Consider the following 18,826-nt stretch of genomic DNA (forward strand, 5'->3'; position numbering starts at 1 on the left):
TTCTTCTGTGACTTGTCCAGGTTTCCTCGATACAAAGCTTGAGTCCCAGTCTAGTGCCAGAATTCTAACCACCCCCAACAAAAAACTGTTTTTATTTCATGACCAAATACAATGGGTATATTTTACAACTTTTTGGGTTTTTTTCCTTTTATATCTTTGTTTGAACATATTTAATTTATATGCTGATGCTAAGTTCTTAACATGCCTTTTTTTCTTTAACCATTTTTAAGTGTGAAATCCAGCAGTATTAAATACATTGTGTTGTGCCACCATCCTCACTATCCATTTCCAGAGTCTCTTTATCATACTGAATAGAAGCTCTGCATCCATCAAACAATAACTTCCTTTCCCTTACACCCTAATTCCCCGCTAACATCTACCATATATTTCTGTGAATTTACTATTCTAGGTACTTCCTATCAGTGAAAACATACTCTGTCTGGCTTATTTCACCTAGCATATTTTCAAGATTCATCCTTATTGTAGCATGTATCAAAACGTCTTTCTTTTTCATAGTTGAGTAATATTCCATTACATGTACAGGGTGGGGCAAAAGTAGGTTTACAGTTGTTCATATGGAAAAAAACACAATAATTAGTAAATAATAATACAAGAATAAACCGAGTTTTGTGTACTCAGAATTGTAAAACTCCTTTGCCATACCCTGTGTATACTGCCTTGTATTTACCCATTCATCTGTTGATCATTTGTTGCTTCCACCTTTGGCTCCTGTAGTGCTATTATGAACATTGGCATACAAATATCTGTTTGAGTCTCTGCTTTCTTTTGACTATATATCTAGAAGGGGAATTGCTGGATCATACAGTAATTCTATGCTTGGTTTTTTTGAGGAACTACCAAAACTTTTCCACAGTGGCTGTACATGCCCCGCAGCAATGTACAAGGTTTCAATATTTCCATTATCAATTTTTACTTATAAAAACTTGTCATTTTGTTTTGACTAGCCACTCTAATAAGTGTGAAGTAGCACCTCATTGTGGTTCAGGTTTTACTTTTCTCACTGACTCCAAATTCGTGACCCATCTTTAATAGGTATATGCATTCTTAGTTTTGGTCCTACTGGCTCTTTGGTTTTCTGACCCATTCTCAATTTGTATGAGATTCTCAACCAGGGGCAATTTTCATTCTCAGTCCTTCCCTACCAAGGACATTTAGGAACGCCTGGAAGGAGACATTTGCAGTTGTCATGACACAAGGAGGGGGCACGACTGTCACCTGGTGGGTAAAGGCCAGGAATGCTGCAAAACATCCTACAATGTACAGGACGCTTGCTATCATTTGCAATAATTTGCAACAATCACTTGCAATAATTTGGCCCCAAATATCAGTAGTGCCAAGGTGGAGAAACCCTGGATTATAACTCTTGTCATATTTCATGTACCTTTATAAAATACCTTAAATTCTTTTGGGAATAAAGCAGAATATATAGTGAACTACTGCTTTAAACTAAATGATACTAACATTGTGATAAAGATGCAGAAGGCATGAATTTCTTTCTATAGTAGCCTCTGTATGTACACTCAGAATATATACATTTGAATATATTTATTGAATTGGTTGCTAATTCAGTAACCTAAAATACAGTGAGATGAAAATATTGCCATTAATATTTTCAAGAAATTGGTATGTTCCCAAAGGAAATAGCAAATTTAGATATCTGGCCTTTCATTAAACTGCAAAATATCACGTACCAGCCTCACTGTTTGGCACTAATTACACATGGCTGGACCAGGTGGATATGGTCCCAGTACCTATGGAGCACAAACCTCACTCTATGAATATCTGATGTTAGTAGGCTAAGCAATTTTTTATTGTTTTTCATCTTGTTGAGTGTTTTTCAGAACTGCAATCTTGAATTCTCTCATTTAAGTCACATATTTCCATATCTTTGAGTTTATTTTCTGGAGGTTTTCCACTTTCTTTCTGAGATGCCTCTTACCTTGGTTATTCATGGTATTTGATGGATTCCTTCTCTGATTAGGCATCTATGTATGAGTGGTACTTTTATTGTAGAAATGTTTTGATGCATCTCCCAAGTTGAATAGTTTAAGGAAACAAAAATTCTTATAAAATGAAAAACTTTAATTGTTTAAAGCAAAGGCACAAGTAAATATTTCAGGTTATCATGTAACAATAAGAAATTCCAACAGTAAAATGAAATACATTATAATTTTGCATCTCATTGGATACCTATTATATTATTCTATCATTTATTCTTTGGAGAGAAAAGAGAGGATAGGTAGATTGATGGATATGACGTAAAAACTTGGATTATAGTCTCCATTTTTAACCAGGAATTTTATTTCAATAGAATGAATTAAATTTAAATTAATTTAAAAACTTACTGCTTTGATAATGACAGAGCAACATAACTTTCTTGCTAAAGATCATTGTTTTAATAAAGTAAATCATTGATTTCTGAAATGTTATTTGTCAATGTCTGGTACTGCAATAATCAAGCTGGCCGTAACAGGGCTTTACCAAAACACAATTCATATACTTTCCTTATTTAAATCTGGAAATTATACTTCAATATGTAAAAGGTAAAGGAGAATGAGGAATCAAATAATTTCTAATGTAAAAAAAATACTTAAAAAGCTCTAGGCCTTGTTTTCAATCAAAGGCACTATCTGGAGAGTAATAAGTTGCATCATGAGCCAAGAAAAAAGTTTTTTTCCTTCCAAAATAGCCAGTCAGTTAGTTGGGATTTGATGTCTCAATTAGTCATCAAACATAGAGTGCCTAGTATTTATCAATAAAAAGGGTAGAAATTGTGTAAAGTTACATCTTTGATTTCTTTTTCCAGGATGAAAAATTACCACTAATTTTTAAAAAGGCTGTTGAAGTATTTTCTTGATCTAAAAGGTCTGTTTCATTACTTCAATGCAATTTCCATTTTATTCAGATCACTAGTAAGCCTGTACTCTGAGCCTTTCAATCCAAGAGGGCAACGGCACTAAGAAGGTGACTTGCCCAAGGGCGTAAGTTTTTTGAGTTTTAAAAATTTCATTCACTTCCTCCCTGCTCCAATATTCCTCAACTCTATTTAACTAAATAACATTTGAATGACACAAAATACCAGAGACTAATTCAAATCTATCAAGAATACATTGTCCAATGTCTCAAAGTCTTAATTTGAATAAAGTGGAATATAACCAGAGCATAATATCCTATTGTATCCTAAAGGTCAGGAAGATTTTTAACTGTTCTAAGGAGTGTTTGAATCAAAGATGTTGAATGAGAAGATTGTTTCTTGTTTTTCATTGTCCAAATTACAAGAGTACTGATGGATTAAGGTTTAGTTACCATAATTCTTTTAATAGCTAATTAAACAGTATTTAGGAAATTCTCTTAACAATATTTTTAAAAGTTTAGAATTAAAACACAATTATAGAAAGACATTCTTTCTTTTAAAGTCAAATTATAATATTGATTCAATAAAGCATGCCCAAAAGGTCAATCCTACATACTTTAAAGAAAAGTGCTGTGATTCTGGAATTCTTTCTTTCTCCATGTCCAAAGGTACAGATATCCTTCCAAATTTGCCTATGGTGTCAAAGACTTCATGATATAAAATAGCTGGCACACTTTCCATTTTGAATAGTTCTGAGCACGAGATTCACCAGGAAATTTTAGGTTTCCAAACTATTAGCTCAACAGCAAAAACAAATGGTTCAACCTTCCACTGAGACAAATTGAAGAAGCAAGCCTACATTTTAGAGTATCTAAATCAAGGGTCAGCAAACTTTTCCTTTAAAGAGCCAAACAATAGATATTTTAGGCTACTTGACTTTGCCACTGTAACACAAAAGCAGCCATAGACGATATAATGGGTAAGCATGAGTATCCAATAAAACTTTATCAACACTGAAATTTGAGTTTTATATGATTTTCATGAGACAAAATATTCTTTTGATTTTTTTCCTCAACTATTTGAAAATGTGAAAAACACTGTTGGCTTGTAGGTCACATAAAGACAGGTAGTTGGCTGGAAACTGGCTCATGGGTGTAGTTGGTGACCTCTGGTTTAGATCATTCAGATTTCTTGATGTGGGTGTCAAAGCAATCATAAAACCATTACTCATCTCATTTCACTTGGGCATCAACAGCCTCCCAGGCTGACAGTACGGAACCCCCAAAGCACCAAACAATTCTGGGAGTAGTATCTACGCCTGTAAGCCATGAAATGTGATTTAAACTTACTTAAAATCATATTAATGGCAAGAAAAGGAGGGCATTAAGAAATTCGTTAGCTGAAATTTTTTCAAATGCTTTGGTGTCAGAAAGATCTGAGTTAAAATCTTGGCTCTGTTACTTACTAACATGTAAGTTACTTAACCATTAGCATTTAGCCTGGTGCTACGGACAGGGCAGGCATGTTTTCAATCTCGTTTCTCAAACAGCTACAAAGGGCTTGCTGGAAAGGCCTTGTCCATGGAGATGCATAAGGCTTAACTCCTGGTTTTACTTTTTATATATTTCAAAATTTTTTTGTCCTTACCCAAGGACATTTTTTCATTGTTTTAGAGAGAGAAGGAGAGAGAGAAACATCAATGTGACAGAGAAGCATCGACTGGTTGCCTCCCATATGTGCCTGGGCCGACCCAGACAGGGGATCCTCGGGACCCCGGGGATCATACGTATCCAGACCCAGGGGTGCACATGTCCACACCCGGACCAAAGATCAAACCCACAACATATGTATGTGTTCTGACTGGGAATTGAACCTGTAACCCTTCAGTTATGGGATGATGCTCCAACTGACTGAGCCACACCAGCCAGGGTTCCTGGTTTTAGATAGAAAACTACTTTTGTCTCTTCTTCTCCATTCTGTAGTACATATATTTTTTCATGCATGCAAAATACGCTGCAAAATTGTATCTCTATATATACTGAATGTACCTTCCCTTCTTATCCTTGAAGGCTGTTGATGAAAATAAGAGTGGAAAGCATCCAGTCAATGCATTCTTGCTGTTTTTTCATAGTGTAAGTGTAATTTGGGTGTCTCCTCCAATTTATCAGTGATAGATACTCAATTTCCAAGGAAAAATAGTCTAGATGATAAAAAATGAAGAACTGGTAGGAAAGAATTCTTGTGGCTTCATAGATTAGTGATTAGAGAATCTGAAGATAATGCTCATAGATTTATTTGCAGATATTGTTGTGTATCTTGGACTTAAGTCCACTGCTTAATTTATATTAAGTAAAATATTAGCTCTAAGTAATGTGTGCTATAACCTTTTGAATCATGGACAATTTATTAGTTACATACATATGAAGCAAAAGATCTCACCAATAGTATTTCTGAACAAGCATCAGTAATGAATTTGCTAGTGGTGAATGCTAAGCAAAATACTAAAGCTATTAAAATATTAGTGTTTGGTTTTATTTTCAATTTCCTTTTAACTTTTTATTTACAGAAGTCCTGTTCAAATGCTGAAGGCAGTCATTTTGCAACATGTACATTCTCCATATAAAATGGTGTTTGATAGTGGGTGAGGCTTATTTATAAATTATGTACAAAAAACAACATATTTGTAGTTAACTTACTTCTCTGACTGGTAAGCAATATATGGAAGTATCATATGCACATAAAAATTAATTCAAATAAAACTTAAAACTCCCAAGAAAGATAACCATTAATTTGTATTTATAAAATTATATGGGAAAAAAAACCCTACTGTGTTTGGGAACTTTCAGTAGCCCACTAATAAGGCAGTGATTTCAATTGAAAAAAAAAATACCTCAAACACAAAAGAACAAGATAAATCAGATGCATGTCTTGGTTAAATGTTTGTAGACAGCTGCTCTGATAACAAATTGATAAACATAAATATACAATTTGTTTACTGAGCATAAAATATTGCACAAGAGCAGTTTTGTCAGAAGAAAATTAAATTTTCCATAATTTTGAACTTCAAAATGGTTCCCACATATAGATATAATTGTATTTTCTACACAAGAAACATTTAATATTCAGTAATACTGTTAGAACCTTATTTATCATGTTAACCATATTCCAGTCTACTTTATGGCAATGCTAAGTTAGCAGTGAAGGTTTGGCAAAGATAAAAAGGCAGATAAGATCGAAAAATATATATATGTACATATGAAACAGATATGTCCCCAAAACCCTTAATTATATAACTGATCCCTTAAAAAAATCCACAGTCTAGTTCACAGTGATGGTCAGACAGTGGTTGAGTACGATTCTCTTTTCCTTGGGGGTCGGTCCTTTCGAGCCACTTGATTGCTCTCTCTGGTCTCCATCACACTGTCCTCTGTTTCACTTTCACTACCATCTGCCACAGCGGGGTCCAAAGACATGGGGCCAGATTTTCTGTGCAAAGGGAAACCAATGCCGCTCTCCTGTAAGGAATTATCTATAAAATCTTCATCAGAGGAATGGAATGATTCGTCATCTCCTATCAAATGGTTGACAATGTGGATTCCATCAAAAGGGGGTTGGCCTGAGAAGCCCCTCTGGCCTTTTAGGCACCTGAGCTGTCAAAACAAAATCCAAGTTAATATACTCAACTGGGGGAAATACACACACAGCCCCACCAAGAAAGTAAACATTTCACGTTTAAGGAAGATGATACCTTGATTTTCCCATTTATAGATATAATAGTAACAACCAATTTTTGAGTGACTCCTGTGCATTATGTAATAGACACGTTATTTTATTTTAATCATCACAACAGTCCTGTATGGTAGATTTTATTATCCTCACTTCAGAGATTAGGAAATAGACTCAGGTAGAACAACTTGCTGAGGACACATAGCTAATAGTAAAGTTTAAATTCAATGGAACTTTCAGGACATCTGGCCAAGACGGAGGCATAGGTAGATAGATATGCTTTGCTTCCTTGCACAACCAAAGTAAGGATAACAACCAATTTAAAAACAAAAAACAACCAGAACTGCCAAAAGATCATACTATGGAAGTCCGACAACCAAGGCGTTAAAGAAGAAACATTCATCCAGACTGGTAGGAAGGACAAAGATGGGCAGCCGGGACAGACAGGATGCTTGACAGAGTGGCGGCTGGTGGACCGGGATATCCCACATTTGCATGCAGATAAGCCGGGAGAAACAACTGGGGAGTGAGACAAATCACGCAACCCAGGGTTCCAGTATGTGGGAAATAAAGCCTCAAAACCTCTGGCTGTTAAAACCTGTGGGGGTTGTGGTGGCGGGAGAAACTCCCAGTCTTACAGGAGAGTCCATTAAAGAGGCCCACCAGATCCTAGGACATACACAAGCCCACCTACCCAGGAATCAGCACCTGGAAAGGCAGAGTCTGACTGTGGGAAGCGAGGGAAGTGACTGAAAATGGGGCAAGGGCCTAGCAAACTAGCAAGTGGTATTGTTCCCTCTCTGACTCCTCCCCGACATATAATGCCACAATTAGCAAAGTGGGTTGCCAGCCCTAGCGAATACCTAAGGCCCTGCCCCTTACAATATAACACAAGTGCAGAGACAAAGAAATATGGCCCAAATGAAAGAATGGATCAAAATTACAAAAGAACTAAGCGACAAAGAGATAGCCAATCTATCAGATGCACAGTTCATAACACTGGTAATCAGAATGCTCACAGAAATGGTTGAGTATGGTCACAAAATAGAGGAAAAAGTGAAGGCTCTACAAAGTGAAATAAAGAAAAATAGACAGGGAACCAACAGTAAAGGGAAGGAAACTGGGACTCAAATCAACGATTTGGAGCAGAAGGAAGAAATAAACATTCAACCAGAACTGAAAGAAGAAAAAAGAATTCAAAAAAATGAGGAGGGGTTTACGAACCTCTGGGACAACTCTAAACCTTCCAACATTCGAATCATAGGGGTGCCAGAAGGAGAAGAGGAAGAGCAAGAAATTGAAACTTACTTGCAAAAATAATGAAAGAAAACTTCCCCAATCTGGCAAAGGAAATGGGCTTCCAGGAAGCCCAGGAAGCTCAGAGAGTCCCAAAGAATTTGGATCCAAGGAAGCACACACCAAGGCACATCATAATTACATTACCCAAGATTAAACATAAGGAGAGAATCTGAAAATCAGCAAGAGAAAAGGAGATAGTTACCTACAAAGGAATGCCCACAAGACTATCAGCTGATTTCTCAAAAGAAACCTTACAGGCAAGAAGGGGCTGGAAAGAAGTATTCAATGTCAAGAAAGGGAAGGACCTAGATCCAAGATTACTCTATCCAGCAAAGATATCATTTAGAATGGAAGGGCAGATAAAGTGCTTCCGAGATAAGGTCAAGTTAAAGGAGTTCATCATCACCAAACCCTTATTATATGAAATGTTAAAGGGATTTATCTAAGAAAAAGAAGATAAAAAACTATGAACAGTAAAATGACAACAAACTCACCATTATCAATAACTGAACCTAAAAGACAAAAACAAAAACTAAGCAAACCACCAGAACAGGAACAGAATCACAGAAATGGAGATCACATGGTGGGTTATCAGCAGGGAGGTGGGGAGGGAAGAGAAAAGGGGGAAAGGTACAGGGAATAAGAAGCATAATTGGTAGGCACAAAATAGATGGGGGAGGTTAGGAATAGTTTAGGAAATGGAGAAGCCAAAAAACTTACATGTACAACCCATGGACATGAACTAAGGGGGGAGATTGCTGGTGGGAGGGCGGGTGCAGTGTGGAGGAGGATAAATGGGAGGGAAAAAATGGGACAACTGTAATAGCATAATCAATAAAATATACTTAAAAAATTGAATCTTCACTTTACTAGAGGTAAATACAATGAGCCCTATGTACCCATCATTTCATTTCAACAACTAACACATCATGGATAATCTTGTTACATTATACCTCTCTAGTCCCTAGATTATTTTGAGGTAAATCTCAGACATTCTATCGGTTCACCTATAAATACAGGGTCTGGCAGAAGTACTGCCACTGAGTGTGGTTGGTAGGGTATGTGATTGTCTCACACGAGATGGAGAGCAATTTGAACATTTCACCTAAAATGTCATATTGTGTGCTCGAGTGTAATATTGTTATGTTACAGAATTACATGCTTATGATTTTTGTAATAAAAGATTTTTATGTAATAAAAAGGGCATTATTGTTCCGGACCCTGTATTTCAGTGTTCATCTCTAGAAAGTTATGGACTTAAGGACCATACTCCAAACTATCAGATACACTGTCTTAAGAGTATGTCTCCCCAATTCAGTGAATGATGAAAATGATTTATAAATCATTAAAATTTATTTTAATGTCTTGTTATAATATTCTAAGAACCACCATACCACTATCACTCTATGAGGGTAGGAATGCTTCACTCAGGTCATTTCCTTCAGCAGTGCTTGACATTTTTGCCTTCTCTCCCCTACTCCTTCCCAGGAAGCGTGGCTTCTCTCACCACGGCACAAGAGAGAGGAACTGCATGTAATGCTCAGCTCTTTCTCCCTCTCTGTCTTTGGGAACCAGGCTTTGATTCTCTATCCCTGGAGGTTTATAGGTCATGACCCTCAAGGGGGAAGGGCTGTGGAGATCAAATGCTATGTTTCACTGTGTGGGCAAATCTGCCTAATTCTAGAATTAGGTATTGGAAAACCCATTGTCATATATCTAAGCCATATTCTCCAAAACCAGTTTTATCAGAATTAAGGTTATTTATTTTCATCATTTGTCACTTCTTTGCCTAAGTTCCCTCAAATTCCCAAACCTACCACCACGAATACCGCTACTTGCACTATCGTATAATTAAGACATTAGCCCTGTCCTATGGAGTTTATATTTTAAATATAAAATTTAATGTTGATATTGTCAGGTGTTAAAGAATACAAAACAACAAAAAACAATTACCAAAATCTGCTTTGATTATGAAGAATTTTGCTGAAATGTACCCCATGTCTCCTACTCTTATCATTACTATCAATCTTCAGTTTTGTTTCTCAGGGATAAATTCACGTACAAGCATTATCTTTCAAATCTTGAGATAAAGGCAATGTGAAATATTCAGGAAATATTACATACACTTTCAAAACCAACGGTTGTGGAGTAAAGACATTACAGCTTTGCTATAACACCTCCCAGCCTTCCTACAGACTTCCAGGAAGACGTGAAGAAACCTTAACACTTCCCTGCTGGTGTGACAACAGGAAACAAGAGGGATGCTGGGACGTACTTAGTACCATGATGTCTGCCTGAGGCAAACTTTCAACCATCAACCATAAAGAAGTTCCTGTGCTGTAGGCCAAGAGAACAAAATTATAGTGAGGTACAATGTAACTGAAATGACACCCTTCTCCTTGGCAGGGCAAGAAGGGACACAAACTTGGAGTTGAATCTTTAGGGAAAGGACACAGAGCACCACAAAGCCTCCCCATGATTGTGATACCCACTAGCATTACAACTGCCACGTTCTGATGCAACATCCTATCACCACATTGCAACACATAATTTATAGCTCCAAGTGTCAAATTATGTCAGTTAATCTCTTCCTTTCTCTCTTTTCCCCAGGCCCTTTAGAAGAAATGATATGGAACACGTGCCTTCCTCTTTCCTGGCTGTTCTAAAGGAGGACAGCAGAGGAACCACAACTTCCCAATTGCTTGGAAAGTTATAGCTTTCCTCTGCCCTAACAAAACTTACTGCAATTAAAACCCTGCAGCCTCATATCAGATGTTAATAGCAACCTCAAATATTGCATAAAACTATGAGTTGAGGGGTCATTTCCTCAATGTCAAAGGAGATGCAATTAATGCTTCTTTATCTGAGAAATAACATAGAGTGGCAAAGGCACAGAGGAATTTTTTGGTGGATAAAAGAAAAAGTTGAAGGTAAGGGACTATTTAGTAAAGCTGAAGCTATTACTGAGTCATCCCCTGGACCTAGGAGGAAAGGGGACACTGGGCGAGAACTTCCGGTGTACTGAGTACCCAGAGTATGATCTGGCAGGGGGCTGGACTTTAGGCAGGCATGTCCTCTGGGGCTACTCATCCTGTGAAGTGGGATTTGGCTGGAGGAAGACCAGAGCTGGGACCTCTAAAGTACAGTCTTGGAGCCTAGATTGAAGAGCTGTACTGCTTACTGTTACTACTATACTTTTAGGAGCTAATTATATTTTAACAATCACAAAATGCAGATAATTAGACTTCTCAGCCCAACCACCCCCCAAAACTTTCAGGCATATTATTGAGAGTAAACTTAGAGTAGCATATCTCAAAAGATGGCCACCTGATCACCTGCATCAGGATAACGGAGGATGCCTATTAAAAATGTAGAATTGTTTCCCAGGTCTAAGGAATCAAAACTCAAGAGCAAAATCCCAGAATCTACATTTTTAACAAGTATCTTAGGAGATTTTGAAATCCTCAGTCTGGTGACCACTGCGGTAGAGCCTCTGTCCCAACCAAGTGGGACTGAGTCAGAAAGGAGCTGACTTACCCGAAATGGAACACTTAATTATTTAGGACAAACATGCTTTTGAACTAAGAACATGTCCTTACAAATGTGGTGTGTGGTATATACAAATGGACGCCATCTTTCAGCAGCACAACCAAGCTGGACTAACTCCACCAACCAGTTGGGAGCAGTGAGTTTAAACATCTTTTCCTGAAACTTTCTCCTGGTTGGGTCTAGGAATGTGTTTGTTCAAAAAAAACTGAACAGTTTTGATGCACAGCCCAGGGTAAGAACCGCGGCTCTACGAAGTGTTTTGTTAGTTTGTTGGGTTTTCTTTGCCATCCATTTTGTGTCAAGCACAGGAGCAGAAATCTGACAAAAGCTACTAACTCTGTCTTGAAAGGACACATACACATTTTGGTGTACCCTTTGGGCTCACTCGGTTAAAGACTATAGGAATAGCTTCATGACACTAACAATGACAACTTTGTAAAATGCTAGCAATAAATTCAGATCATGGAAAAGAAAAAAAAAAGTACTGTTTACCCTGGTGAAATCAGACATAGGTTTTAAAGTGACTGAATGTGCCCAAAGTACTTTTGAGATTCACCAAGGAAACAAGAGGCACCAGGCCTTTCTGGAATTGTAACTGAAGGGATTCTTCTCTGGTGCATATTGGAATTCCTTACAGAAAGATCTCAGCAAGACCACGCCACAATGACAATCACAGCACGCCCTACCCAGCCATTCAGAACTTCCTGTGAGCTTTGTAAGTTCTCCACTCAAGGTTTGAGTAGAGTCCAATATTACCAGACACTTGAGGAAAGCATCCAGGAGAAGCCAGAAAAAAGGCGACTAGGAGGAAACAGACTATCGAGGGAGAAGAAAACTTTAAAAAATCATTTATTCTCTCTGAAGAGACTGCATCCACGTAAAAAGAACAGGACACTCTAAAAAAGAGATCTTAAAAAAACAAAACAAACACACACACAAATAAAAAGATATCTTAGACATAAACTTCTCTAATATGAAAAACATGAGCTTTGAGGTGAAAAAACCTATGAAGTATCCAGCACAATATATTAAAGTGAACCTATACCATGTTATATCACAGTAAAATTTCAGGACACTGGGCACAAAGAACAAAGCATCCAGCCCAAAACAAAAATATGTTTTTCATTTTATATAAAATATTAAGAACAGACTTCAAAATTCTGAAAAAAAACAATTTTTAATCTAAATTAAAATTATAATTATCTTAAAATTCTTTATTCTTACTCAAACTATCAAGTAAGTGTGAGGCTAAAAAGTGGTTCAAAGCTGCAAGGACTTAATATCTCCCCCTCAAAGACAACCCTCTTTTGGGTGAACCATGAGAATCAAAATCAGATACAACCTTTTTATGGTTTATCTCCCATAAATCTTTCTTTCTTTTTTAAGAAAGATAGGTGATTGGCTCCACCAAATTAGAGTACATCAAGAAGAAAAAGGCATCCTTTTGTTTTTGATCCAGGAAAAAGAAAGTCCAATACAAAAGTGAAGCAAAAAGAATTGCTGTGAAGATGAAAAAGCTCCCAAGATGACAGCTATGCAGGAGGCCTCGGGGCACCTCGTGCTCACCAAAGTAGACTGGAGCATGATGGAAGATTTCTTCAACAAGGTGAAATTAATAGTACGACTAAATTGTTTGAATAGAAGAGATGAACTCATAATGGGATTTACATGAAGCTAGGGGAGGGTTACACAGAAGAAAACACATCCTAAGAGAAAATGGAAAAAACAGGCAATCATTTGAATAAATGTGTCATGTAGAATAATCACATTAAGACATTCTTGCCATACAATTGAATGCTATTTGGCAATAAAAAGGAATGAAGTACTGATACACGGATGAACCTCAAAAATATTAAGTGAGTCGAAGATGCCAGATACAAAAGATGACTCACTGCATGATTCCATTTACATGAAACGCCCAGAATGGACAAGTCTATAGAGACAGAAAGTATATCAGTGGGTGCCTAGGACTGGGGGAGAAGGGAGGATAAAGGGAGTGACTGAAAATGGACATGAGGCTCCTTTATGGGGTGATGGAAATACTCCAAAACTTAGATTGTGGTATGGTTGCACAAATGCACCAAAAGCCATTGAATTTTACACTTAAAATGGATGAACCTTATTTGTAAATTTTATCTCAATAAAGCTGTTTCAAATAGAGTCAGAAAAACAGATTACTTACTTCATTGTACCCCGCCCCCCCCCCCACATTATTTTCCAAACTTCCCTGATAAGACCATCTTGGAAACTTATGAAAACCAGACTTCCCAGGCCTGCCTTCGGTCTCCACTGCAGAGGAGAGGCCTGAGAAGCTGCACACTTAAGCACCTGTGTGCTTGATGTTTCACTGTAAATTTATATAGACTTAATAATGTAAATGAAAACGAATGGTGTTTATCCTGAATACTAACACAACCAAAATCCTTTGCTTTATAGCACTCACAAATACTGCATTTTTTACAAATCAATGGTTTGTGGCAAATCCTCAGTGAGCAAGTCTATCAGCACCATTTTCCCAGCAGCATCTGCTCACTTTGCGTGCCCGCATCACATTTTGGTAATTCTCACGATATTTCAAACTTTTTCATTACAGCCACGTGCTGCAACTATGTACTGCATATAAATAGGATGGAGCTGAAAAATTCTTATCGCCTAGTGTATGTTGTAGTCACTGTAATGCCGTAGTGCAATACAATACTTGTGTTTGTGGAATGCTGGTGTACAGTGTTTATATAAAGTTTACAGTAGTGTAATGTCCTAGGCCTTAACATTCACTCACCACTCACTGACTCACCCAGAGCAATTTCCAGTCCTGCAAGCTTCATTCATGGTAAGTGCCCTATACAGGGGCACCATGTTTTATCTCTTATACTGTATTTTTACTGTACTTTTTCTATTTTAAGATATGTTTAGATACATAAATGCTTACGCTGTGTTACAAATGCCTGTGGTATTCAGTACAGTAACATCCTGTACAGGTTTATAGCCTAGGAGCAATGGGCCATATCATATAGCCTAGGTGTGTAGTCAGCTCTCCCATTTAGGTTTGTGTAAGTGCACTCTATGATGTTTGCACAAAGACAAAATCACCTAAGGATACATTTCTCAGAAGGTACCGCCACTGTTAAGTGATGCATGATGCATTACTACATTTGTTGTGGTGATCTTCGATCAGTAATTTTTTTTTAATCTTCACCTGATGACATTTTTTCATTGCTTTTAGAGAGAGAAAGAGACACAGAGAAACATCAATATGAGAGAAACATTGACATGAAAGAGAAACATGGACTGGTTGACTCCTGTATACACTGTGACTGGGGACTGAATGGGCAACCCAGGCACAGGCCTTGACTGAGGATCGAACCCAGAGTCGTTCAGTTTACGGGACGATGCTCCAACCAACTGAGCCACATTGGCCAGGGCTGTGATCAGTAATCTTTGATATTACAAGTAATTTTTGGGGGAGCCATGAACCACACCCATAATTGGTAAATGTTGTGTGTTATGATGGCTCCAACTGGTTGTGCCTCAAACCACTCCCCCCAAGTTTCTCTCCCTCTCCTCAGGACTCCTTATTCTCTCAGACACACAATATTGAAATTAGGCCAATTAATAACCCTACAATGTCCTCTAAGTGTTCAAGTGAAAGAAGTGCTGCATGGCTCTCACTTTAACTTGAAATGTGGAAATGATTAAGCTTAGTGAGGAAGGCATGTTAAAAGCTAAGACAGGCCTTAAAGCTAAGTCTCTTGCACTAAACAAGTCAGTCAAATTTTGAATGCAAAAGAAAAGTTCTTGAAGAAAATTAAAAGTGCTACTCTCATGAATACACGGATAAGAAAGTGAAACAGCCTTACTGCTGATATGGAGAAAATTTTAGTGGTCTGGATAGAAGATCAAACCAGCCACAACATCCCTTTAGGCTAAAGCCTAATCCAGAGCAAGGGCCAAACTCTCTTCAATTCTATGAAGGCTGAAGGGGGAAGGGAGCTGCAGAAGAAAATTTTGAAGCTAGCAAAGGTTGGTTCACGAGGTTTAAGGAAAGATGCTGTCTCCATAATATATTAAGTGCAAGGTAAAGCTGCAAGTACTGATGCAGAAGCTGCGGCAAGTTATTCTGCAGATCTAGCTAAGATAATGAAGGTAGCTACATTAAACAACAGGTTTTCCATATAGACAAAACAGCCTTGTATTGTAAGAAGACGCCATGTAGGAAGGACTGTCATAGCTAGAGAGTAGAAGTCAATGTCTGGCTTCAAAGTTTCAAAGGACAGGCTGACTCTCTTGTTAGGGACTAATGCAGCCCATGGCTTTAAGTTGAAGCCAGTGCTCATTTACCTTTCCAAAAATCCTAGGGTCTTTAAGAATTATGCAAATCTACTTTGCCTGTGCTCAGAAAAAAAAATATCTTTCAAAATATTACTGGTCATTGATACTACACCTGGTCACCCAAGAGCTCTGATGGAGCTGTACAATGAGATTAATGTTGTTTTCTTGCCTGATAACACAACATCTATTCTGCAGCCCATGGACCAAGGAGGATTCTGACTTTCAAGTCTTCATATTTAAGAAATACATTTCATAAAGCTATGGGTGCCATAGACAGTGATTCTTTTAATGAATCTGGAAAAATAAATAGAAACTTCCTGAAAAGGATTCACCATTCTAGATGCCATTAAGAACATTCATGATTCATAGGATGAGGTCAAAATAACAATATTAACAGGAATTTGGAAGAAGTTGATTCTAAACCTCTTGGATGACTTTGAGGGATTTAAGACTTCAGTGGAGGAAGTAAATGCAGATGTGGTGGAAAGAGCAAGAAAGCTAGAATCAAAAGTGGAGCCTGAATTGCTGCAATCTCATGATAAAACTAATAAATGAGGAGGTGCTTTTTATAGATGAGCAAAGAAAGTGGTTTCTTAAGCTGGAATTGACTCCTAAAGATGCTGTGAAGATTGTTACAATGACAACAAAGGATTTAGAATATTATATAAACTTAGTTGATAAAGCAGTGGCAGAGTCTGAGAGGACTGACTCCAATTCTGAAAGAAGTTCTATTGTGTGTAAAATGCTATCAACCAGCACTGACTGCATGCTACAGAGAAATCATTCCTGAAAGGAAGAGTCAATTGATACAGCAAACTGCACTGTTCTCTCACTCTAAGAAACTGCCACCTCCGCCCCAACCTTCAGCAACCCCCAGCTGGTCAGTCAGCAGCCATCAACATCAGTGGGCTGCCTGCCCAGCGCAGTCCCCACCGTCAGCAGCCCCGTGGCTACTGCAACCACATGGCTGTGTCCTCAGCAAGTTCTACCTGAGTCTCCACACTTCCATCTGATACTGAATACATTTTTGTGTGATAATAGTAACTCTGATTTTATTAGATGTTGCCTTAAAACTAATTCTTTTAATTATTATATCAAACCCCATGATATTGCAATTTTTGTAAGTGAAATTCAAGTATCAGCAATTTCACTTGATTTAATTAACTTAATATTACGTTATTTTTGTATTACAAGTATTCATGCAAACTCCTTCAAAAATCTGCGGGAAACAAGGCAAGATATAAACCTGAAAACAAACATTTCCCACTATGCCTACTGAGTTTCTGTTATTTGTTTAGTTGTCTCACAAGAATAAGGTCATCAATAAAACCTCTAAATTGTGCTTCCAAATTTATTTGTAGCTCAGTCAGTCATTCTGATAATTAAGTAATTACACTCACCAGAATAAAACCCCCACCTAATCCAATAACAACATAAAAACAAAAAATTAAACACTTCTTCCTTTACTTTTAAAAACATTTTTTGTTTTTTAGTATTATTTTGATATTAATAGTTTAAAACATTAGCATTTTAATAAAACTTTTTATTAAATGTTATATAAAATGTTATATAATTTTTATAACATTTTAAATAAATCAACAGCCATAAATAATTTCATGAATACTTTAATATATTTTATTGATTGATATACACATATATGAGGTCTCTCCAGAAAAAGTCCAACCACTGTTAATATAATGAGAATGGTTTGTGTGACATCGACACAACCTGGCAGCCAAGGCGAGTGAACTGGGATGCACATATGTGAACAATGATGATTTCATTGTACTAGTCAGTGGAGGGGGTAGATATCACTGAGTGAGCAGGTGTACTGTGTGGCCTTCACATTCAAAATGACTAAGTGAGTAGGGCAATGAATCTGCATCAAATTTTGCTTTAAGCTTGAGCATTCGTCTGCGGAAACTATTTGGATGATTCGGAAGACCACAGCTATGGGCAACTGGTGACTGGCAGCTTCATAACGATAATACACCTACTCTTGCATCACGTCTTATGCAGAGTGTTTTGGCAAAACACCAAATCACCCAAGTGACTCAACCCTCCTACAGTCCAGATTTGGTGCCCTGTGATTTCTGGCTTTTCCCAAAACTAAGATCACCTTTGAAAGGGAAGAGATTTCAGACTGTCAATGAGGTTCAGGAAAATATAATGGGGCAGCTGATGGTGGTTCAGAGAACTGTGTGAGGTCCTAAGGTGCCTGCTTTGACAGGGACTGAGGCATCATTGTCCTATGTACAATGTTTCCTGTATCTTGTATTTTTCATAGTACATGGCTGGATATTTTCTGGACAGAGCTCATATATTTGAATGTATTATTTATAGATAGGTTTTTTCAAATTATATGATTTAACACTGGAATTAAATATTTAAAATTAGCACTGCCTGGAAAAGTACGGAACAAGTGATTGCTGTACATATACCCTACTTCTTCTTTTAGCCCCTGCTGGTGGAAATTGTTTCTTAATCATTTCTGTATCCCAGAACTTAGCATTCTGACTTGACAAGAGTTGGAACATAATAAAAATTGATGAACTACACTGAAGAGATGGCAGGATTCGTGAAGAAAGTCCTCAGGTACTGATTAGTCATCCCATCCTCTTAAATGCTGAATCAAAATATTAATAAACAGACAGATGGGAATACTAACATATATGTAAGATCCAAATAATGTTCTGTTTCTTACCTGATGAGGACTGCTTCATCATGTTATGCATTAAGAGACAGTAAAAAAAAAGTAAAAACATGTAGAATTTATTTAGATAATACTGAAGATATTCTAACATAGTCATTACAATTTAACAAGTTAACAAAGTCATCTCACTATCAACAAAGAGATGAGACTTTAGGATTTTTCTGCATGGATAAACAATGCTGACCTAAGAAAACATTTAATAAATAGAAATGGAAAGTGATAAGCTAAGATATTATGTAACTTTAAAGAATAAAGCACAAAATATAGTATAGTTAATAAGAAAACAGGAAACTGTCATGTTCATAGTCTGATGAACATAGGTTTTGACAGGAAAC

The 18,826-nt window shown here is 37.2% G+C and overlaps 1 protein-coding gene across 4 annotated transcripts in view; it reads right to left on the reverse strand.

The window, feature by feature from the left end:
* Positions 1-3,410: 3,410 nt before the first annotated feature.
* The window catches only part of EVI5 (ecotropic viral integration site 5), a 220,943-nt gene continuing 205,527 nt past the window's right edge, over positions 3,411-18,826 (reverse strand). For all 4 annotated transcript variants that reach the window (XM_054592137.1, XM_054592136.1, XM_054592134.1 and 1 more), the window contains one exon: positions 3,411-6,525. In XM_054592137.1, the coding sequence (XP_054448112.1) occupies positions 6,211-6,525 (315 nt within the window). In that variant the 3' untranslated portion in view covers positions 3,411-6,210. The remainder of the gene's footprint in view (positions 6,526-18,826) is intronic.

This window comes from Pteronotus mesoamericanus, unplaced genomic scaffold, assembly GCF_021234165.1.
Source record: "Pteronotus mesoamericanus isolate MK-2021 breed Mesoamerican mustached bat unplaced genomic scaffold, CSHL_Meso_final scaffold_31, whole genome shotgun sequence".
Lineage (NCBI taxonomy): Eukaryota > Metazoa > Chordata > Mammalia > Chiroptera > Mormoopidae > Pteronotus > Pteronotus mesoamericanus.